Below are 24477 nucleotides of genomic sequence, written 5' to 3'. Positions count from 1 at the left end.
GGATGATGTCTCTGCTTTTTAGTCAGCTGTCTAGATTTGCCGCAGCTTTCCTCCCCAGTGTTCACTTCTTGGCTCTACAACACTACTACAAAAGCTTGAGAACCAACCTAGCGATAGTCATTGGCAGCCTCCTCCTAAATTTTATTTTTGTGAATGGGTCTCACCCTCCCACATTAAAACGCTGATGATCCTCTGAAACAGAAGAGGCTAAGAATGCAAAAACTGGTATTTATTCCCATTCTCTCTCTCTCTCTCTTTTTTTAAAATGGTATGTGGCAGAGTTAAATGGGTGGTGCGGTGGCCTAGAGGCGGAGCTCCCTCCTCACTATCAGGAGGCTGCGAGTTCGATCCTAGATAGAGGCAGATATTTTTCTCTCTCTGGGCACGATCAGAATATATCAGCTGAACAAAACTCCGCATTGGCGACAGGAAGGGCATCTGGCCAGTAAACGCTCGGCTCCAATCAGTTGGCCAGACTCCACCCCGCGAGGGATTATGGGGTCATTAAAAGACGACGATGATGATGTGGCGGAGTTAATAATTTAAATCAGGGGTGAAATCCAGCAGGTTCTGACAGGCTCTGGAGAACCGGTAGCGGAAATTTTGAATAGCTTGGAGAACCGGCAAATGCCATCTCTGGCTGGCCAGAGAGTGGGAATGGAGATTTTGCAGTATCCTTCCCCTGCCACGCCCACCAAGTCACACCCACCAAGCCACGCCCACCAAGCCACGCCCACAGAACCGGTAGTAAAAAAAAAATGAATTTCACCACTGTTTTAACTAAAGGAGCAAATTTTAATTGTCAATCACGGTGGGGTGACTTAGCTTCTCTATCGGGAAAGGCCGATCTTCTCCACTCCTTCCTCTGCAAATGTGCATCTCTTCATCCCCATCCAGATGTTCTATAGTCACATGTTCACACTTAACGATAGGAATGACCCCAGCGAGCCAGAGCGGGTGAAATTCAATCCTCTTTATTTATGAACAAACCCTATTCTATTGTGATGGCAGCTGGTTCCTAGGACCAGCCCCAGAAAGGGGGGTTGGGGGTCTGAGCAGAGGGGAGGTCAGAGTATTCTCCAAACAGCCAAAATGGCCTGGCAAGGTAATAATGGATCCAGGAAGGGGAAACGTGGAGGAGGGCGATGGGAGTGATGGCATTGCTGTGACGGTTGCTCTGCACCAATTCCAAGGCCGAGCTCAACCACCAAGGCCCAACAAAGGGCACCGTGACCACCCACATCTCCAGGACACACAGAAAGAAGCAAAATCCTCCTCCTCCTCCGTCCGATTTCTGTTCCAAGGCGTCTCTCCTTTGCAAAGACCTTCCATAATCTGCCAGCCAGCCAGGTGAGAAGGAAACCTTGGTAGAAAATTAGGCGAAGGGCGCCTGGGCTAAGGAACGGGGGCCTTTGGGTGGCACAATCCACATAGCCGTACCTGTCCCCAGAGAGTTCGCTCCTACCGCAACAAGATTTAGGACGGTGTTTGCATCCCGAGCATTCCCTCCACGGCTTAGGAACCGCGAGGGAACTGTCTTCTACCCAGTCTCTACTCATGGCTGGCTGTGGCCACTGAGAAGTCCAGATCCATCTTGACACGTAGGAGAGAAAAGCGGGATCCTCTCCTCAGACCCGTCGAAAGTGCTGGTTGCGAAGTAACCGAAAGAATCCAAAGCGCAAGAAATGTGCAAAACATCAGAAAGCGCAAGTGCTCCTAAAGGAAAGAGGCCTTTGGCCGGCCCAGTGGGGGGGGGAGAGGGGGGAGGTCCCACCGTGGGAAAGGACCTCAAGCTTTGCATTACATGAGCAAGCCGCCATGCTGTGTTCCCCTCATGCTAACGGTGGGGGGGGGGGAATGCCCACACCGGAAAGGTGTGTAACCTGGGACTAAAAGAGTGAAACTCCTTCCCCCCCCCCACCCCCCGAAAAATAGGCATGACAGTCTCTGAGTGGCTGGCTTGGATTCAGAGCTCTGGTATTAAAAATAGCATGCTTTCGTTAAGGAAAGGGGCCGTGCAGTTGGAGGGGGAGGGGCTGCTTTGGCTCCAGCTCACTTCTTCTCTGGGCTGATGGTTGCTCTGCTGAGTCACTTTGCCTCTTCTCGACTCCTTCTCAAAGCCTCATCCCTGGAAAAGGGTGAATAATGCAGCATTAGATCACCTGGATGGCAAAAGACAACCTGGCTGGAGGCCTGGGAGTGAGGAGGTTTTGCAACACTGGTGCCAGGGGTCATTATTGGTGGATCGCTTGCTAAGGGGTGTGTGTGTGTCATTGGAGACCAGCTACTAACATCTTCTATCCCAGGGGGTGTCAAACTCGATTTAATTGAGGGCTGCATCAGGGTTGTGTTTGACCTGGGAGGGGAGGGGCAGGGGGGCATAGCCGGGGTGGGCATGGCCAGCTCAACAGCACTTGTTGAGGCTCAGTTTTTGGCCACGGAGGCCACCCTGAATTCAGTTTTCACTGGCAGAGGGCTGCAGGAGGCCGTTGCAGCCGAAAATGGAGCCTGGGTGGGTTGCATATGGCCTCACCGACCTCCATTCTCGCTGGCAGAGGGCTGCAGGAGGCCGTTGTAGCTGAAAACGGAGCCTCCCTGAGCTCAGCTTTCAATGGCAGAGGGCTGCAGGAGGCCGTTGCAGCTGAAAACGGAGCCTGGGAGGGCCCCAACCTCCATTTTCACGGGCAGAGGCACTGCAGGCCAGTCATTCACTGTTTCCAGGGCAGCCACACAGACCACATCTAAACACCCCCTGGGCCCGATCCAGCCCATGGGACTGAAGTTTGACACTTCTGTCCCTTCTGTCCCTTCCCATGTGAAGGGGAGGGACATCACAGGAGTTACGCTATCCTTGTGGAATTCACGTGGAAAGGATTGTTGGTATAATGTCATGGACCCTGTGACATTATGGCACAAATGACATCTCTGTTGCTTGTCCTAGCCTGGTGTATCTTCTCTTACCTGATGCAATTTCCTCTTCTAGTTAAGATAGAGAGGAAAGTCAAACTTCACCTTCCTGCTGTTCCACCAGTGGGCCCCAAAAGCCCCTAGAAGTGATTCTCAACATGTCTGGAATGTCACCTCGAAGTGGTTATGGGACAGAAGGGGAAACTTACTTGGAATTGTTAAGGTTGTAAGACAACTGTGTTAGTTAATGTCTTATTCTCATAGAATCTGTTAGTTGGAGAAGATGCTACCAGACTGGTGTTTTTTTCAGAATGACAAATTCTGTGTATTTGAATGAAGTTTAATTGTACATCACATCAAATCAGGTTTAGTTGGAGTTTTCACCTGCTCTTTAATTTTGATGGGTAAAACAGTAAGAAAATTTGGATCCATTTTCTCTTTCAGAAGCCAGCCAAAATCCTCTCCAACAATATCAACTGATAAAAGGATGAGATGTAAATGCAAAGATGGAAGTTATATTTCCCTACTGTCTTACTGCTCCCATATTACCATAAATTGGATTTCAAATCATTTGAGGCAGAGACATCTCTGGCTCTTATTATAATCTGCAAAGCATCAGGCGCCCTTGATATTATTATTAATAATATGAATAGGCACTACATTGCCTATTATAATATTTAGACATGTTTTAGGCTTTTGGGGAAAGCTTGAATGAATCCTAAATCACCAGTATTCCCCAAGTATTCTTCAGAAGAGAATACATAATAACAATATAATTATAAATCACTATACTGATTTTTGTTGCAGCTCTTGATGCAATACCAGACAAATTTGCCAAATTTTAGAAATGTCAACTTTCCTGGATTTGAAATCTTCTTTTGCAAAAAAAAAAAAAAAACAGAGAACAATTTATGGCAATACCTTCATGATTCTTAAGATCCAATCACTGGAATCAACACTCAGTCAATTAGACTAAAGGTAGTCCTTGACTTCTAACCGCAATTGAGCCCAGAATTTCAGCCTTAAGTCATTGTAGTCGTTAAGTCAAGGAAACACAACCGGATTCTACCTTATGACCATTTTTAAGACAGCAGTGTTAACTTGGGAGGGTGGATCGTGAATAGCTTTTTAAAAGCCCGTCGTAACTTTTGAATGGTTATACAGTTGAGGACTGTCTGTATGATATTCACTCAGGTCAGGGGTCAGCAACCCTCTGGAGCCGCAAGTGGCTCTTTCATCCCTCTGCTGCGGCTCCCTCTTGCTCAAAATATGTGTCACAACCGCTAATGTGTGACACCCGCCGGTACGCAATTTAGTGAGTTTTTAGACCCCCGGTAGGTTTTGTGACTCCCGGTGTTTTCTTTTCTGGGAGAAACAGATGCAAATGGCTCTTTGAGTGTTTAAGGTTGCTGACCCCTGATTGAGGGGATGGTGATGATAATGATCCTACCTTATAAAAACCAGAAATCCCAGTGCCTTCCAACGGCCTGGCCTGGGCTATTCAGCTACCTGCACCCCTGTGCAGTTTTCTTTACTTTCCGATGTGATGGCCAAGTATTCGGAGCTGTTAGGAGACAAAAAGACATGAGTATATGTTAGGAATGTAAGCTAACGGTTGGGTCAGCAATATATAAGCCATGAGAGTAGTACTGTTTCTTTAAGTACTGCTGTAATGGGATTGGTTGCTGTTACCTCAAGCAGCCATAAGATGGAGCCAGAATGATGGTAAGCTCTCTGTTTGTTAGACGCTGATCGGTGGATACTGCTTGCAGTGAGTTACTGTGAGTTTTGCTACTGTTAGCCACTTTGTGTGCTGAACTGATTATATGATACTGGACTGTGTTCGATGGATCACTCCTTAACTAAAAACATTGATAACTGACTGACTGAACCATGTGTAAATTGAACTCTGAATACCTCTATTTTCCACATAAGTAAAATACTATTACTTTTACTATTCGGTGTCCCTGTGTGCTGGTTTGTGCTTGTTCTTCCACACTACTCTCATTACGCTTCTCTGCACACTCGCTCTCCTAACGGGGAGCTTACCTAACAGTATACTTCAGAAATGAGGTTAAGCTCACCTTTCCCCACTCCTCCCTTACACAATACAAACTCCAGGAACTGCTGGAGTTTCATCACAACCAAATGCTAAGCCAGCCTTCAGTATCTTTTTTTAAAAAATCCTGGCGTGCTTTGGTATCCCAATAAGATCAAGTGACTAAGTTAGGAGGCCCAGAAAACCTCCTCCTCAGCTTATTGATCCAACCGACAACCAGCTGCTTGGGCTAATTAGGCTGTGCTGAAATTGAAATGGGCTGTTTGCTGTTTGCTGCAAGGAGGCAAATTGCTGGGAGGCAGAGGCAGGTTTTATTTCTTGTTTTCCTCCCCAAAAGTTAGATGCGTCTTATACTTCAGAACATCTTATGCTCCGAAAAATATGGTACATTTTGGCTTTGCCAACAACTTATCTCCCACTGGACAAGGTCATTCCTCCTTCCACCCATGCTCCAGAGATTTTCCTTTCCTAATGTATAAACCTACTTAATTATCCACTGTCCCATCTCGGCCCTACCCATCATAGAACCTTAGTGGACAGGACATAGGGAATGGCCTTGAAAAATAGGACGACAAGCCACTACCAAGGTAATAGTCAGTTAAGAGGGGCTTTGAGGCTGGGTCAAGAAACTAGTTTGAGTAAACAGCTCAGAGAGCCTCTCTGTCATTGTTTCAAAGATAAAGTGAAGGGTAGAGCAGATTCAACATTGCAAGATCCTGTTACGATATTTGTCACGATAACAACTGCAATGACCTATATGGCATCCCTTTCTTTGCCTGGTCTACCTTGTTGGGCTGACGCCTAGTGCCATAGAAGCTGCCAGGAGTAATGTTGGATGTCAACATCAGCCTGGACATTTCTTTTACTGCAATGTCTGGTTTCTGTATGAGTGTTGTAGTCTGCCGGTGGCCTGAAAAGCTGGCAACAGTCGGGTAGTGAGGAGGTTGGGGAGGAACATGGCATGGGCCAGTCCTGGAGTCTGGGGAAGGCTCGGGTGAGGGCTCTGCATCGGAGGCAGAGAGGGGGCCAAGGCCATCTGGTAGTTATTTACTTTCTCTGGAGCCTGACATCAGCGAGGCAGAAAAACAGAGGGAGTCTGTTCCCAGTGTGCACATGCGCAGAGCTGCCAGAAGGCAAGAACAATTAAGGAAACAGGGTCAACTCAGGAGTAAGGCTTGGAGATGATTGGCCCCTCCCAAAAGGCATAAAAGAGGATTGAATGGGACGTGAACTTTTGCAGGAAGCAATTAGTTCATCGGGTTGGTTTAAGCTTTGAAAAGTTATGTTTGACTGTGCCTGGTTTGGCCTTGCAAAACTAATTGGCAATTAGTTCTCTGGCAGTATTTCAAGGGAGATAAGGTGCGTGTTTATCAACATTCTCCTGAAAGACTGTGGCAACTCGAGCAGACGTCTGTCGGAATCTTCACAGACTGTTTGTGAAGGCTTGCTGGCTGTGAATGACCATAATTCACAGCCGTGTAAATAAAAGAGGGTTTGGGGGACTAAGATTGTGATTTATGCTTTCTTAGGAAGCCAGGGGTCAGAACAATGAGCTGCTCATCAATATTCAAAATACACCATTGGTAGAATCATCCCATCATCCCTTATGGGTTATTATAGGGCACTGGGTAGCTAATAGCCACTCAACACAGTTGAGCGTTGGAAGCCCCATATTGCTCCCCCTTGCTTCTTTTCCTGCCCTGAGCCACTCTCCTTACGCATTTTCTTGAGCAGCTGCCTCTGTTGCTGCAGCGATCTTCTTGTAGCAATAGATCATCTCCGCTACCAGCCAGATGGTCAGGACAACGATGAGGACGTACATCATGATTTCGGAGACAATAGATGCCATATCCCGATTGGCTACGGAGGAAAGGGAAAGTCAGGGATAGCTCACGGGGCCGTCCTGGAAAATGTAAGAGGCTGGCCAGCGTCCCTTCAGCCCAGTCTACCCCATGCGAAGAGGAAACATGTCATCAGTTTGGGGAGTGGTGTCAAGCTGGCCACGCCCACCATTAGCCATACCCAGTGAGTGGTATCAAGCTGGCCACACCCAACCCAATTGGCAACACCCACCCAGTTGGCCACGCCTGCCTGGCCCTCCGAGGTCAACCAGTCCTGATGCAGCCCTCAATGAAAATGAGGTTGACACCCCTGGTCTACAACATGCCAACTTGTGCCTGCTCCACCACCTTTGAGGCTCCAGCTTTGTGCTTACCTTTATGAACCACAGACAGGTGGATGGTTTTGTTGACCATGACGTTGTAGGAGAACTCATTGGCATAATGGAGGGTGCGGTTGACACTGCAGATGTACTCCCCTCTGTGTTCTTCAGTCACGTTCAGGATGAAAATGGAGACATCCTGCAAATCTGCAATGTTCTTGGTACCATTCCACATCACTAGATCTTCAAAGCGAGGATCGTATATAGAGAGCTTATCATAGAAATCATAGCGAAGAATCTGGAGAGAAGATGGAGAGGACCCAGTCAGAACCAGAAGAAACAGTACTGCACACAGAAAAATACAGTAGTAATACGATGGGGATGAGTAGAAGTAACATATTGTGAATCAAACTGAAGATAGCCACTGATTGATTCAATCTTCACAGTTTGAAGTTTGGAGATTCTTTTAAGAGTGTCCTCTATTAACTGGAAGAAACTAAAATAATGGCCTCAGGTAGAAAATGCTGCAATGGAAAGCAGTGGTGAAATTCAAATTATTTTACAACCAGTTCTGTGGGTGTGACTTGGTGGGCGTGGCAGGAGAAGGATACTGCAAAATCCACATTCCCTCCCTATTTCTGGGGGAAGGTTATTGCAAAATCTCTATTCCCACCTCACTCTGGGGCCAGCCAGAGGTGGTATTTGCCAGTTCTGTGAACTACTCAAAGTTTCCACAACTGGTTCTCCAGAACCTGTCAGAACCTGCTGAATTTCACCCCTGATGGGAAGGCGCAGCCTAGACAACTCTCCAACTGCTCCTTCTGAGTCCCAGAATGTTCCCCTCTTTTGGAAGACAATCTGTCTTAAATCTTCTGGACTACTTTGCTCCCTTCACAAGTAGTAGAACAGGGCTCTCCAACTTTGGAAACTTTAAGACTTGTGGACTTCCATCTCCAAGCCAGCTATGCTATAGGCTGGCTGAGGAATTCAGAGAGTTGAAGTCTCCAAGTCTTTAAATTTGCCAAGGGTGGAGATCCCTGTAGTAAAAGACTGTATCCAAAGAGCTAGTTTCAATGGTCATTGTAGTTAGTTCTGGAGATGAGACAGAAAAGGCTATGCTTTTGATCTTGCATCATAAAACGATGAGCGCCGTACTGGCGCAGTGGTTAGAAGGCAGTACTGCAGCTAATTCTGTTGACTACTGGCAGTTCGAGTATCACCAGGCTCAAAGTTAACTCAGCCTTCCATCCTTCCGAGGTGGGTAAAATGAGGACCCAGATTGTTGGGGGCAATAGGCTGACTCTGTAAACCACTTAGGGAGGGCTGTAAAAGCACTGTGAAGTGGTAGATAAGTCTAAGTGCTATTGCTATAAAACATAATTTCTCTAGCAAGTCCTTGGAAGAGGACAGATCCGTTCTAGGAGCCTCCAAGTAACAATTCCCCCATATCCAATATGTAGGGTCTTATGGTGGCTTATTTTAGGCAGGTTGCACCAATGGTATGCCATTTACTATAAAGCCTAAGACTCCAGATGACTACATGATTGCACCCATGGAGTTTTCTGGCAACAACAGAAAAGTGGTATGTCATTCCCTTCTCCCAGAGTGTTTTTTTAATCTTTCCAATCTGGTTTACATCGTGATGGTCTCCCATCCAACATTAAACAGATCAAACCCCAGACATGTCTTTTAGGTGGCGAAGTGGTTTTTTTTAAATTATTGCTCACCTTATACAAGAAAGCAGACAACCGAACGGGGATCAGCGCAACCGTACTTCTAAAACAGATTAAATCTGTATGAATCGTTATTCCTATCTCTACATGGAAAGCAGCAGTGAGGGTGACTCTCTACCTTGGGACATTGTTAAAATGTCCCCTCTTGACAAAAGCAGAAAAATATTCCTGGGAGAATATAATTATAGGTAGTCCTTGATCAGTGGTGGGATTCAGTTTTTTAAACTACCATTTCTGTGGCTTTGTGGGTGTGGCATAGTTTGGTGGGTGTGGCGTGGCTTTGTGGGTGTGGCGTGGCAGGGGAAGGTTGCTGCAAAATCCCCATTCCCTCCCCACCCCACTAACCTGCTTTCCAGCTCCGTTCTCCTGTTCAGGGCAACAAAACAAGATCGGCTGGGAGGCAGCAGGGGCGGGGCCAGCCTATTTGCCGGTTCTCCGAACTACTCAAAATTTCCGCTAGCGGTTCTCCAGAACCTGTCAGAACTGGCTGAATACCACCTCTGTCCTTGATCTATAATCATTAAATTTACAACGGTACTTATAACCTTTGCAGCATTTCCCCAAAGCCACAATCCAAATTTTGGCAGCATGCTGGGGTCATGCGATCACCACTTGATCACCATTTGGCTCCTTTCCAACAAGCAAAAGTCAATGGGAGAAGCCAGACGCGCTTAATAAACTCATGGTCCATTCAACAACGGCAGCAATTTGCTCAAGGACATGGCAAAAAAAAAAAAAAGGATGTAAAACTGGATGCGACTCACTTAAAACCACCTTGCTTAGCAATGGAAATTCTGGCTCCCAATTGCGGTCATGCACGGAGGATTGCCGACAACGTTGCAAACCTTGCATGTGTAAAGTCACAATAAAGTCCCACTAAAAGTTAGCAGGGTTTGCCTTCAGGGAAGTGCCGAGTCGACCGAATTGCAGATATACCGAGGGTGAGATTAAAGAGCTGCAGATGGATCCAAGATTTCTGCTCTAGGGCAGCAGAAAAAGAAAATCTGTTTTCTTTCAAGAGAAGGAACTGGAGCTGTAAGAAATCAAGTCTCCCTCTGCAAATAAGGAAGGCCAAATTGATGACAGCGCTGGAAAACTGTTATCCAGGGCATCTGCAAGCTGCCAATCAAGAAATGCCGACTCAGAGGCAAAGGGGTAATTTCCATGCAACTGTTTTGCATCCTTTTGCCCCCACGGCACTCCTACCCCAAATAAGGGCTGTCCAGTTTGCCTTCTCCTCATCAGAAGACCTGCTGGGGTGGTTAATCCTAAATCCTGGTTGCAAAAATACGCCCTGGAACCAGGGTGGATTTGATTTAAATCAACTCAATTTAAATCACTAGTAAGAAGGCTTGCTTTAAATCAACTCGATTTAAATCATAATTTTTAAAGCGCAACTGTCATCTCTCTCCCTCTGGGGCTCCTCCTCTGACCCGCTGTTCACTCACCGACAGTGCCAATATTGCAGAATATACAGCCTCAGGCTACATAAATAAGCTCCAGTTCATGCTGAACAAACTAAATGATTAATGTATCTTAAATAGAAAACTATATTTAGATAATTTCTTTTTACTCCAAAAGCGTTTTATTAAAATAAATTTGATCAAAATAAAAAACATTCGATTAAAATAAATAAAAATCCAATTTAAATTTAAAAAATCTTATTTTTTTAAAAAAATCATGGATTTTTATTCACCCTGCCTGGAACAAAGTCACATGAACGCAGAGTACCCCCCCCCCCAAAAAAAATCACGGCCATTTGGCTGCTCGGAAAGAACAAAATCTTTACCATTAATAATTGGGCACCGGAAGAGGAAGTTTATGCTGCCACTATGTAGGAAATGAGAATATCTATGTTCACTATGCAAGCTCTTAAACAGGGGTACAGCTTTGGTCTGCAAGAGCTTCAGTGAATAATCAATTTATTGACCAAATCAGGGACAAATAACCTACAGCTCTAAGACGGAAGGCAGGTTTTGGTCTGATTTCAATATCCCTGTGCAAGCGAATCGGTTCAGATCTCTTGATCTGCTCCTTGTCCCAAAGCCTCCTAAATACAGAGGGAGAAAGAAAGCAGGAAGGAAGGAAGAAGGCATGGCATAAGAAAGATCAAGGAACTCACGGGCTCATCTTTTCATTGTGCTCTGCACCTTTTGCTGAAAAATAACAATGGAACCTGAATGAGCCACCCACAATTCAAGGATTGTGATACCCACTTGCACACCAATGACACAGAAGAGTGGGTGTTTTTGTCTTGTTCGCCTTTCCCTCATCTCAAATGTGTTGTTAGGTAACCCTTTATTTGGCATGCATGTAGAAATGATGCATTTGCTACAGGGAATCCTCAACATAACGGCCACATTTGGGACCAGAATTTCCATTGCTAAGCAAAACAGTCGTTAAGTAAGTTGTGCCCGATTTATGATTTCTATTGCCATGGTTTTTTTTTTAGCTGAATCGTGTGGTCATTAAGCAAGTCTAGCTTCCCCCATTAATTTGGCTCATCAGAAGCCAGCTGGGAAAATAGTGATCGCATTTATCTATTGATTTAATAGGCCACACACCTCACTGTTGAAGCAACTCTAGGCATCTTACAAAACAAAAAGATAACACAAAATGTCCCAAAGGCGCTTTTTTTCCAAGAGACAACTGGACTTTCTGGTTTTTCTTGGAAGATGTTTTGCTTTTCATCCAAGAAGCTTCTTGGATGAGAAGCGAAACGTCTTCAAAGAAAAACTAGAAAGTGCAGTTGACTCTTGGAAAAAAGCTCCTTTGGGACAATCATGACCTGGATGACTGAGAATCCCCATAGACATAACACAAAATGATTAACATTAAGGAAGATTAAATAACCAAGAGACAATTCTGGGAGTTGAATCCCTCCAGGCTTAAAGTTGCCATGGTTGGAGAGCCCTCTTCTCAAATATTCCTTCTTTGCTCCAGCACACACCTTGACCAATTCGGTGGTCCCTTCTTGTTTGAAGAACCATTCAGTAAAGGCATCTGCCTCTGTTTCACTGCGCTTCTTGCACGAGATGCAACGGATCTTGAAAGTCTGGCCGACTACAGCCTCTGTGTCTGCATCTACCTCCACGCAGCCACCTTGGCACAAGGTCACTGAAAGAGGAGAAATCGGAAAAATTACAATCCAGTGGTATCAAAGCTTCCATCTCCAGCTTTTACATTCCATCTCTCTCTCTCCCTCTCTCCATATTTTAAAATATTTAAGGAAAAAAAAATAAACGACTACAGTTGTCATCAAATGTAACATTTATTACTTCATTGTTTAAATAATTAATGGAATATATAAAATTAGATTCCTTATATCATTTTAGGAAGTAACATACAGTAAATCATCACAACACTGCTCTAAACCTTAATACTTATACGGATATCACACTCCTTTGTCAGCGTTCCTAAAATAAATGTCCATGTTCTTGTAAACAAAAATAGAGAAAAAGAAAAAAAAAAGAATGAAAGGTGAAGAATAAATACTTTTTTTTAAAAAAAAAAACTAGGATTGGTTTTAAATTCTTTCCCATTGCACCTACTGATTAAATCCAAATAATTATAAACATGCTAGTTTCCCTTTCAGACAGAGTAAATTTTTTGCCCAAACTTTTTTTTTAACTTATATGGGAGTCAGTTTTTTTAAATTTCCAATCAAGGATCCTTTCTGCACAGGGGAGGGTGCAGAATCTCAAATATTCTCCTGCATTTTCTCAATAAGATCACTCATCGTCAGCCCTTTCAAACAGGCCAGTCTCTCAACCGTAGCAACTTAAAGATGGGTGGACTTCAACTCCTGGAATTCCCCAGCCAGTTCTGGGAGTTGAAGTCACCCATCTTCAAGTTGCTACAGTTTGAGAAACATTGGCCTAGCAGATGAAAGTCATGTAGACCAATTTATTGTAAAGTTACAGTAACAGAATCTTGCAAGATCTTGCAGTGGGGCTCCCTACAGGAGCCAAACTGTGGAAGTGGCCTGAGCCTCTTGTGGGTGGCTGAGTGGGAAGCGAAGCTAATGCTTACAGAGACTCTAAGGGGAGGAAGCAGGCTCAAAGCCTGTGGGGTCCCCAGAGTCAGGAAGTGGAGCAAGGAGTGCCTCATGGGTGCAGGGAAGGCCTTGGGAAAATCAGGGCAGGCAAGCTACCCCAACCCCTGAACAAGATCACTTAACGACTGCATCAGGGAGAGCACAGGTGGGAGGCTATTAAGCAAGCACCTTGCTTAATTAAAATTATAATTTGCAATCATAATGGGCAGTTCCATTACAGTCATAACTTGAGGACTGCCCGTACTCGCATTACATTCTTGGCCTGGGCTCAGACCCCTTATCTGACTTTTTCCGCTGTCCCCCAAGGCCATTCTCTCTTCTCTCTACATACCCAACCACTCTTCCTGCTTTCCCCCAAATCTTCACCACTGCTGTGCCCAGACAGAACACAATGTGTGTCTGTGGGTTTGTTTGTTTTTTACTCCGCTCACAGGTGACAATGACTAGGGGAGAACACCAGCAAAGCTACCATGACTGGGCAATTTGCAGACCTTGGCAGATGCCCTCTAATACCCGTCCCGATTCCTTACCTCCTATCACACCTTTCAAGGGCATTCCGAATTCACAAGGTAGATCTAGCGAAATGGAGAAATCCATCCCTGTGGAATTTCTGCCTCGTTGATCTGCTGGAGCTATAAGAACCTCGGCTCTCTGAATTCTGGAAAGTGAAAATAACTTGACCTACTTTTCCCCCCCAATTATTCCTTTACCTGGCTATAAACAATGTCACTGCAGCAAAAAATACCGTATGCTTTTTATCACAAAGCAGTTGATTCCTCCCACTGAATCCCAGGTTCTGTGGATATGCTGCGGTGCTCTCTTATTTGAAAAGTAAGTTCCAAATAAGTAATTGGGTGTAAGTTCAACTCTAACCATTCTTAGGAATACAATTCGACACGATTTTGTTCCAAACCATTAAAAAAAAAACATTTAGAGTCTGCTTTTCAATTTTTTTTACCAAATTAGATGTCTAGCGTTTGAGAGGCTGCCACAAAAGGGGGTTGGGGTGGATTTATTCTCCAAAGCTCACAAAACAATGGAAACTAATCAAGGAGAGAAGCAACCTGGAATTAAGGAGAAACTTCTTAACAATGAGGACTATTAACCAATGGAACAAACAATCGGAAGTTGTGGGTGCTTCATTACTAGAGGTTTTTAAGAAGAGACCGGACAGCCACTTGTCTCAAAGGGTGTAGGGCAAGGGTGCCAAACTCAAAAACTCAGTGCCCAGGTCTGTTTTTACTGGCAGAAGCATCGCAGGCTGGTCTGCTGTTTCCAGATCGTGCCTGCAGGCCAGATCTAACCACCCCGCGGGCCGGATCCGGCCCGCGGGCCTTGAGTTTGACACCCCTGGCATAGGGTCTCCTGCTTAAACAGGAGGTTGGACTAGAAGATCTCCGAGGTCCCTTCCAACTCTATTCTGATTAACTAGAGTTGATTTACTTCACCAAAATCTTTAACTCTAGTTAATGACTTATATTTTGTGAACCGGACATTCCTAGTTTAAACCTTAATAGGGAAGGTTTGTTTTTCCTTCAAAAAGCGGCAAAACAGTTTATACAAAGGTCCAAAAAATGCTTCAATATTTCTCCAGCCACCCTGGAGACCAGGAGAAACTCAGCTGTGGAGCACAAGGTAGCAGAACCTCGTGTCTAAGGATCTCTCTGAAAATCCCTTGCTTCAAATATTCATGTCACAAGACTTCTGTGATGGAGATGCTAATGAGTTTTATTTTCCAAACCAGAGAAAAGTGAACATGCTGATAGTGAATGGTTGTGGCCTGCCAGCTGCCAGTGGAGTTGGCGGCAGGTTTGGATGATGTTGGGGAGGAATTTGGGCCAGTTCTGGAGTCTGGGGAAGGCTCTGGTGGATGCTCTGCGTCGGACACAGAGATAGAGCCAGGGCCGTCCAACATTTCCCAGCCACTGGAGAGGCAGCTGCCTTTGGAGGCTGATTTGAGTGAGGAGGAAGAACAGCTGGGGCCTGATCCAGGTGCACATATGCGCAGAGCAGTTAGGAGAGGTGAACAATGGAGGACAAGGAGTCAACTCGGGAAGCAAGGCACACGTGGACGCTGAATGGCCCCTCCCTGGCTGGAGAATAAATAGAAGAAAAGGGGAGTGGTTGTCGTAGGAGACAACAGTTCATATTTCTGAAGATTTTGCTCATTGTATTTCGTGCCAAAAAGACTGCTTGCCAAAACTTAATTTGCAGCCTTTCAGCTGGGAGCTCACGGCCTTATCGCAAGGAACTGATAAAGTCTGCTATTGCAGTTAACTCCTTGAAGGACTATTGCCTGGACTTTTCAGTGGGTGAATGCAATTAATTCACAAGAGGTAAATAAAGAGGGTTTTTTTGTGTGACAAGGAGTGTGTTTCTTGCTTCTGCTAAGGCTGGGTCAGAACAGTGACTCTTTTTAGAAATCTGGGGTCTCCCCAAACACTTCAACCTGCCCATCTGATGTTGATCACAGAAATGGATCTGCAAGCAGGGAGGTGGCGAAAGGAAGTTTTTGGCACACACTTTGTTTTGCTTTTTGAAAAAAAAATCAAATGAATTTAAAAGGAGAAAGAGAGTGTGTGTGCGCTGAATGCCTAAGGAAGAACTCATCCCAAGAGGAAGCAATGGCAGTTAGTGTAATCTGATGCATGTTTATTCTGAAGTAAACCTCCCAGAGTTCAGTGAGGTTCATTCCCATAGCTGCCAAAATTGTAATCAGATAAATTACTCCAGCTTCTGGAGAAGGACAGATTATCCATTGAAAGAGGAAGAAGAAAGGGTGTTATCTAAAGCTACAGTAATGTGTAGATAGCCCTGGTCTTACAACAATTTGTTTAGAGACGGAAGTCACAACAGCACTGGGGAAAAACTGACTTGACCAGTCCTTGCACTTATGACCACTGCAACATCCCCACGATCGTGTGATTAAAAATCTGAGGACTTGGCAACCGACATGTATTTTACAAGAGTCGAAGGACACATGATCATTGTTTGTGGTCTTCCCAGCCAGCTTCTTGACCAGCAAAGTCAATGGAGGAAGCTGCTTAATTTGCTTAAAGACCGTGTGATTAACTTTAACAACAGCTGAGATCCACTTCACAACCATGTCAAAAAAGAAAGTAATATCAGTAATACTGGATGAGATGCAGTGGCGCAGTGGTTAGAGTGCCGTACTGCCGTTCCAATCCCACCAGGCTCAAGGTTGACTCAGCCTTCCATCCTTCCGAAGGTCGGTAAAATGAGGACCCAGATTGTTGGGGGCAAGAGGCTGACTCTGTAAACCGCTCAGAGAGGGCTGTGAAGCACTGTGAAGCGGTATATAAGTCTAAGTGCTATTGCTATCTTCCTGCCTTCCTTCTTGTTAGAATGCGGTATTGCAGACTGACTCTGCTCATTGCCAGCAGTTTGACCCTGGCCAGCTCAAGCCTTCCAATCTTCTGAGGTCAGTAAAATGAGGACCCAGATTGTTGGGGGTAATATGCCGACCCTGTAAACTGCCCAGAGAGGTGCTATTGCTATTGTGCATAACCCCCTTTAACAACTGCTTTGCTTAACCACAGAAATTCGGATCTCAAATTGTGGTTGCAAATTGAGGACCTACCTATAAGTCATTGCTTAATTTGGCAACAGGTAGCCACCAAACGGAGAACTTTGAGCAGATAAATCTAGGATCCTCCCCATTTTTGGTTCTCGGAAGTTGCAGAGGTGACAGAGAAACACGACGTGTTCGGGAGCTTGGGGAACCTTTACCGTTATGGGAATTATACCAGATTGTCAACTTGGGAGATTTTGAGATGCAATGTACTTCCTGAACACCATTTGGCCTCAACCCCACAAGCTGCCAAACAGCACTTGAGCAAGAGCTCTGCAAATTTAATGACTGGAAATGGGCTGAGCCTTCATTTTAAACAGCATCCAAAACCAAACATTTTCACAAATGTGCAACTTACCCAATGGTAATAACATACTTCTCTAGGATTTTTAAATGATTAGGACCCTTTTCTCCATCTCTAATAAAATACTCAATTCTGTATTAAGATATTACTTCCTCTGTAATTTCAATATGTAACCACTTAGATGTTATTATTAGATTCTAGATCTTTAAAGCTGGAATTCCTGGGCATCTAGCAATAAGCCTCACTGAACATTTATTTCTGCAATGACGAGAGCAGAGAAGTTTTGGTCAATAAATGCACATTGTGCAATCCTGGGATAAGAGATCCAATGGCTCTAAGCCGCTGGAAACATCCCACAGCAGATTAATTATTGTTATACCCATTACGTTAGAGCCACGGTGGTGCAGTGGTTAGAATGCAGTACTGCAAGTTACTTCTGTTGACTGCCAGCTGCCTGCAATTTGGCAGTTTGAATCTCACCAGGCTCCAGGTTGACTCAGCCTTCCATCCTTCCAAGGTTGGTAAAATGAGGAGCCAGATTGTGGGGGGGCAAGAGGCTGACTCTGTAAACCGCTTAGAGCTGGAATGAACTGTAAGCGGTATATGTCTTAAGTACTATTCCCCTCCTTCCCTTCCTCTCTTTTGTGGTGACCCAGTGGTCAGAATGCAGTATTGCAGCCAAACTGCCCACAGCCAGGAGTTTGATCCTGACCAGTTCAAAGTGGACTCAGCCTTCCATCCTTCCAAGGTTGGTAAAATGAGGACCCAGGTTGTTGGGGGCAATATGCTGACTCTGTAAACCTCTCAGAGAGGGCTGTAAAGCACTGTGGAGCGGTATATAAGTCTAAGTGCTATTGCTATTACAGTATAGTCACAATCCTGCCACCTAAATAAAAGAGGTGGCCTCCAGCCACATTGGTTCGTGCAACTGAAAACGGTGTCTTCATCCAATGAACACAAGGGCCAGAGAGGGCCATACCTGATGTAAATACGCACCTACAAATTTGGTTACTGTTTTTTTAAGAGGACATCATTTGTATGTAATTTGCAAAGAGCCGCATGCAACCTAAAGCATTGATTTGCTGGGTAATGGAACTGCTTTGGAACTTCTAATTCCAAATGCTTTCAAGAAAATCAGCTGGAGGCAGGCCCAGAGCCAAACAGCTGCAGCAGAAACCTGGAACTGGTTTTAGAATGGGAGCAGAAAGCAGTGTGTTTTTCATATATTTGAACATATGCAAAGCGTATTTATGAACCGCTAAGTGATTTCAGATTGCCCCAATATTCTTGGGGGAGTTAGAATTACTGGCTTTAGATTAGGGGAGAAAACTTTCTAGATCAGGAGTACCCAACCTTGGAAACTTAAAGAAGTGTGGACTTCAACTCCCAGAATTCCCTAAGCACTCACAAACTGGCTAGGGAATTCTGGGAGTCGAAATCCACAAGTCTTAAAGTCACCAGGGTTCTGGAAAGAATTGATAGGGATTTCCGTATTCAAGAAATATTTTGTTATGTCGGTCAAAGCAGAACGCACAACATTCCAGGGACAGGAAACACTTTCAGACAAGCAACTATAATTCTGTGCCGTCTGAAAAGACAACTTTGCATGGAGGCCAACCAGGGGTGGGCTGCTGGGGGTTCGGGAGAACCTCTGGCTAAGATTCTGTGCAATTCAGAGAACCCCGAAATCTCACTCCTGGCTGGCCCTGCCCACCCCATCACTCCCCTCCCAGGAGTCCCCACGCGGCCTGTTTTGGATGAAGGTAAGTGCAGGATGTGCGTGGAGGCTTGGGGAGGGCGAAAAGCGGGTCTACCGGAAGTTTAGGAAGGCTAGTACAAGCCCATTTCTGGTCTCCAAGAACTTGGGGAGGCCGTTTTGGCCCTCCCGGAGGCTCAAAGAAAGCCTCCAGAGCCTAGGAAGGGGAAAAACGCCCACCCCCACCATGGTGCAGGAGGCCAACTAAGCCATGCCCACCCAGCAACTAGGCAGAGAACCTCTTGCTAAAATTTTAGACGCCCACCCCTGAGGCCGCCACAGAAGAGCACAAGAGCTTTGCTAGGATTACCGTACATCTAATCTAGTTGCTTTTTTCTAAGAAATACTAGCAAGATAGTCCAGGAAATCCCTACAGGGGACTACCTTTGTTGCCTCCCCATGGCTACCCTGCATTTAAAGATATATTGCCACCATATGTGGACGTTCCATTTATATTCAGAAAGAAAAGTTAACACACAGGATTGCGTTAGATTAGAGAGTCAGTTTGGCGTAACGGTTAAAGCACTGGCCTGGAAACCAGGAGACTATGAGTTCTAGTTCCACCTTTGGCATGAAAGCCAATTGGATGACGTTGGGTCAGTCACCCTCCTCACAGGGTTGTAGTTGTGGGGGAAATCGGAGGATGAAGAAGTATTAAGTATGTTTTCCACCTTGAGTTACTTATACAAAGTAAAAAAAAGGGCAGGGTAAGAATCAAATAAATAAAGGAACTATAAAGGTAAAGGTTTACCATATCCAGTCATGTCTGACTCTAGGAAGTGGTGATTATCTCAGTTTCTTAGCCAAGGCAGCCAGAATTGTCCAAAGACATTTCTACGGCCAGCATGACTATATGCTGAGTCTCACGGAACGCTGTTACCTTCCCACCTAAGTGGTACCTATTGATCTACTTGCATTTGCTTTCAAACTGCTAAGTAAACAGGAGCTGGGGCAGGTAACTGGAGTTTACTCTGCTGCACAGCAATTGACCATACAATCTTAAAAGTCTCGTTACATAAAACACAGCGTATTTTGGAGACACACACTGCGCAAGGGGTGGAGATTTTTTACATCTGGTGCAGAGATAAGCAAAATGCTTCCTGTTGACTTTCTGGCTTCTAGCCATTTCCCCCTTTTATCCCACTTTCCAACTCAGCTTCTAATTTAAAATGACATGAACTCAAGTTGAGGGACAGCCTCTCCCTAGTTATATCTACCTATCCCATCCAGCAAGAATGGCATGTTATGGGCCCCATCTGCTAAGGGGTTCTTCTATAGGATGGGATTCAAGAGTATGGCCTTTTCTACTGTGGCCCCCTTCCTTTGGAATATCATCCCCCCCTCCCCAGTGAGATTAGTCCTGATCCTATTTGCATTTAGGAAATCCCTCAAGCCTTGTTTCTTCTAAGGGGGTTGGCGATCCCACAGAAACAGGAAGCCTGCAAGATGGTTATAGTGTGTGTAAGATGCTGGTTCATTATTACACAGTCTTATTCACATTTGTGTGTAAATAGTTTTTTTAATTATTGCTGTTTATTTGTTTTAGCTCTTTGTTTTGTTGTACATGGCCTAGAATCACATCTGTGATTTGGGCAGCTATAAAAAATATGATAGATGGATGATGGGTGATAGAAGGATAGATAATGGAGGATAGATGGAAGATAGCTAGAAGATGGATGAGAGAGGATAGAGGACAAAGGACAGAGAGATAGACAAATGAAATGAATTAGCTTAATGATATGGTATAATTTTGTAAGCTTAATTAATGTGAACTTGTCCACCTTCCTTGCTGTCAGGTTTCGCAGCTCAAGTTTTGAACAACCAAGTGTAAGGAATCTCACTTTTAACACATCCTGAATTTCTGACAAAAAGCTTAGCCACACTTAGAGAGGACTTACAGCAGCCATTCACTCCACTTTGGAGATCCTGTTGACCTGACAGAACATTCCAACACTGATTTATTCATTGATTTCTTTATTGGTAAACCCACTTGCAGACCCCCCCAAAAAAATTCAGATTACTCAAGAACTTTCCAGAAAATTGTTCAATATAATTTTCCTTCCACCAAACACCCAGGTTCTTGGGCTGAAGCTGTTTCTTACATGGTAACTCATCTAACAGGAAGAAAAACCAATTGCAGGTAACCAGGTAGGGAAATTGGAAATTGGAAAAAAACGATTGCCAAAATATATACCAGGGACTGATTAAGAACATCTGGGAGGCAAAGAGGATGGACTACGACTGAAAAACAGGGTGTCAAATTCATATTTAGCCAGAGTGAAATAGAAGTGAAGGAAATGATCGGTAGAGGTAAACCTACTTTTCGGGAGTTGTTGTGCATTAAGAAACAGACAGTTAAACTTCTGCAGCATAAAAGAAAATACTAGACTTTTCAAAGGCCTTTTTCAAACAGTGTTTTTCAAACTTAGCAACTTTAAAATGTGTGGACTTCCAGAATTCTCCAACCAGCATGGAATTCTGGGAATGCAAGCCCACGTATTATTAAAGTTGCCAAGTTTGAAAAATAGTTATATAAGGACCTTCAGCCAAATTACTTTCATACCTTCTGATGATGACATGCTTTATTTTATTTTAATTTAATTCACTTTTTTACTAGGTGTTGGTCCTTTTTTTTGGTCTTAAACTGAAGAGTATTTGTTTTTAAAGTCCCAGACTATGTTATACCGTCTGTCTGTCCATCATTTATCTATCTATTTATTTTGTACTCTACAATTGTAATATCCCCCTTCGGTTTCTTTTGATGGTTTTAAAAATGTTGTCCCCAAACCATCAACTTTGGGTCTAGGTGTTGGTCTTGTTTTTGTCTTAAACTGACCCGCAAGCCAGACCCTACAATGAGTCTACCTTGTAGGTTGTAAAAAATAAAATAAACAACTGGAAATAAATAAAAATTGATGCTAAAGATTGTTTTTGCCTAGCAGGTTGGGAATTGACTGTACTATACACATTTTCCATTCTATTCCTGGATGAGAGAAAGAGGAGGTTATGTTGTTCAAGTGTTTAATTATTTTTCAACTCTTGCAGGAGGATGACATTGTAGGAGGACAGCTGTGTTTATCTAAGGCGACAACAAAAAATCAAGAGTTTAGTAGCATCTGATGAGATCTGGTAGGATCAGATGCATCCGATGAAGGGAGCTTTAGGTCATGGGATGTACCCATGTATGTCTTTTAATAAAAATTGTTAGTTGGAAAACCATACTTCACCCCCACCCCCACCCCAGATGAAGGAAAGCCTCACACCCTTCTATATAATGCTTCAAATCTCCTGTGATTGTGGGCTGTAGGGCTTGGCATCTGAAGGCCAAATTTGACTGTAAGGCATTGAATGAAAGTATGTTTCTCTGGACCAGAAAATAACTTTTCTCTCTCCAGGGGTCTGATGAAGAGAAGATTCCAAGCAGTCTTTGAAATCAGTAAGGAGATCCAAGATTGGAAACTGCAGAAAACGAGGAAAGAAATGGGAAGCATGCCCTCCTGTCTCACCGTACACCGTCCATTAAAAAAAAGCAAGAAAAGGAAGGCTACCTTTAAATGCATTAAGAGTTTGCTAGCAAAACAGCTTCAACTGATGCAAGCGATGGCCTTAGGTGTGTCTTATTTGAGTGAGGGGAGAAAGAACTGACATTGTAAGGTCAAGGCATCAGGAATGATGCAGATTATTTATCATTTTCTTTAAGCAGTTAAAAAAAACTGTACTGAAAATTATATTTTCCAATTATATATTCCAATCATATTTTGCCTCCAGAAATAAATAATAATAATAATATTTCTTCTATTGCTTTGCCAATCCCTTGCACTCTTATTTTCCAAAGCACCAGAGGGCAGGACAAGAAAAAAATGGATAGAAACTAATCAAGAAGAGAAGCAACCTGGAATTAAGGAGAAAATTCCTAACGGTGAGAACAATTAACCAGTGGAAGATTAACTTGCCTTCAGAGGTTGTGGGTGCTTCATTGCTGGGGATTTTTAAGAAGAGACTGGAAAGCCACTTCTCTGAAATGGTATAGGGTCTCCTGTTTGTGAAGGGGGCTGGACTAGAAGACCTCCAAGGTCCCCTCCAGCTCTATTCTAAATTCTAAATCTATGGAAATACCAGGTTTCAAAAGACAATTCCCCTCCCTTAAGTCAGAAGGAAATCTGTGCTTGGCGGTCCTTCCTCTGAACTGTCCTTGATCCTACCTACATGGCCTAAGACCCCTGTCTCCAGTAGGGCTTCTCTGACCCATTTTCAAGCCCCCTTCAAATCTCAGGCATCTTTGAACTTTCCCTTTTCTTCCTCTAACCCCCCACCCATTTCGATTTCATTCCTTTGCAAGAAATTCCAGGTTGTCTCCAGCGAAGACAACCTGGCCTGGATTTAAGGCATCCGGAGTTTTAGGGGACAAATCCCCTCATCCCCCCCCAAAAAAAGATGCAAATGTTTTTTGGGGGTGCATGAGCTCCATCCAAGCCTACACACCGCACACAGATCTAGAAATCCAGGCCCAACCTTTGGTAGAGAAAGCAAGCAGAGTATGGAGGGCATCACTTCGGATTGAACTCTTCTTCCTTTCGCTTGGCACCAAAACGGTCCAGAGAAGCAAAGCGCAAGAGGCCTTCCGGGAGACTTTACCTGCTTCGGCATTGAGAAAGCCTCCAAATTAAACCTTAAACTGTCTACCTTGGACCTCACCCCATTCCTAAGAGGTCTGTAAGGGGGCAGGCATATCATCCCTGTCCTACTGTCCCCATCTATTTGTACTCATTTCTTATGTATAGACATATACCTGCTTACACTTAATATGTTTGTATGCTTACGATTTATATTGATATTGTTTCCTGGTTGCTTATTTGTACCTTATGACCATCATTAAGTGCTGTACCTTATGCATCTTGTCCTTTTATGTACACTGAGAGCCTATGCACCAGAGACAAATTCCTTGTGTCTCCAATCACACTTGGCCAATAAAGAATTGAATTCTATTTTATTCTATTCTATTCTATTCTAGTCTGTTATATTCATACTTTACTTGTTTTCTCATACATGCTTGACAACCAAAATAAAACAAAAATAAATAAACAAATAAAAAACTAGGTGCCGAGAGAGGCCTTTTGAGGAGAAAAGGCAGCCTGAGTCGAGGTTGGGGGGGGGGGGCAAACTCTCCTTCCTACCCAACCAGGCCTGAGCCCCCCAGCCGTCCACGCACAGCCCCCTCAGGCGAGAAATTCAAGGGGGAAAGAAGACTCGCCTTTAAGCCGAGCTCTCCATGCACCCTCCGGGCGTCCCACACCGTCTCTTCGGACCTTCCTCAACCGCCCCCCCACCCCACCCCACTCGTGTCCTCCTCCTTCTCCCTCCTCCCCGCCCGGCGTGTCCCACTCACCCAAGGCCAGGCAGAGCAGCAGCGAGACGGGTCGCGGGGCGGCCATGCTGAGGGGTCGGCTCCAGGGTGGGCTCCCTTCTCGGCCGGGGAGGTGGGCCGCTCCGGAGGTGGGCTCGTCCCGCCCTTTCCAAGCAACCTCTTGGCGGTCAACAGTCAGACGATCCTGGTCAAGAATCTTCCCCGCGAGGGTATTTATAGCCCGCTCAAGGAAGCCCCGCCGCGGCTCGGAATGTCCCTGCCGGATCCACCTGCTCTTGCTTCGGACACCCGATCCTGCCCGGGACCGGCACGGACGTCGGCCTCACGAGGCGCTCCGCCGCTCCTCGCCCCGACGACGGCTGCTATTACTGCTCTTGCTGCCCCCGCCGCCCCGGGTCTGCGAGGGACCCAAGCCGGGGAGCAAGACGGCACGACGAAGCAGAGGAGACGGACGGCTGCTGGGGGAGCCATAAAAGTTGGGGTGGGCCCGAGGGAAGGCGAGCGGCAGGGCGGGAACCGGCTCCCCTTCTTCTTCAGCCAGCC

The 24477-nt window shown here is 44.9% G+C and overlaps 1 protein-coding gene across 1 annotated transcript; it reads right to left on the bottom strand.

Annotated features, from left to right (window-relative positions):
- Window positions 1-958: 958 nt before the first annotated feature.
- On the bottom strand, window positions 959-24477 carry SCN1B (sodium voltage-gated channel beta subunit 1). The gene is made up of 6 exons (XM_081962088.1): window positions 23956-24477; window positions 11811-11977; window positions 7182-7425; window positions 6685-6826; window positions 4358-4471; window positions 959-2128 (listed from the first exon to the last, which is right to left on the bottom strand). Exons 1-5 carry the CDS (start codon window positions 23999-24001, stop codon window positions 4405-4407), a joined length of 666 nt encoding a protein of 221 aa, XP_081818214.1. The 5' UTR covers window positions 24002-24477; the 3' UTR covers window positions 959-2128; window positions 4358-4404.

This window comes from Natrix helvetica, assembly GCF_964273705.1.
Source record: "Natrix helvetica genome assembly, chromosome: 9".
Classification (NCBI taxonomy): domain Eukaryota; kingdom Metazoa; phylum Chordata; class Lepidosauria; order Squamata; family Natricidae; genus Natrix; species Natrix helvetica.
The sequence above is the reverse complement of the archived record's forward strand: the minus strand, read 5'-3'. Positions and strand labels throughout refer to the sequence as shown.

Excerpts from the sequence above, each read along its gene's own strand:
- SCN1B (XM_081962088.1), bottom strand. The coding sequence starts at position 24,001 with ATGGCCGCCCCGCGACCCGTCTCGCTGCTGCTCTGCCTGGCCTTGG. Across the intron at positions 6,827-7,181 it reads CCTGTCTGTGGTTCATAAAG|CCAATCGGGATATGGCATCT; the intron begins GTAAGCACAAAG and ends TTTCCTCCGTAG. Across the intron at positions 4,472-6,684 it reads GCAGCTGCTCAAGAAAATGC|CTCCGAATACTTGGCCATCA; the intron begins GTAAGGAGAGTG and ends GTCTCCTAACAG.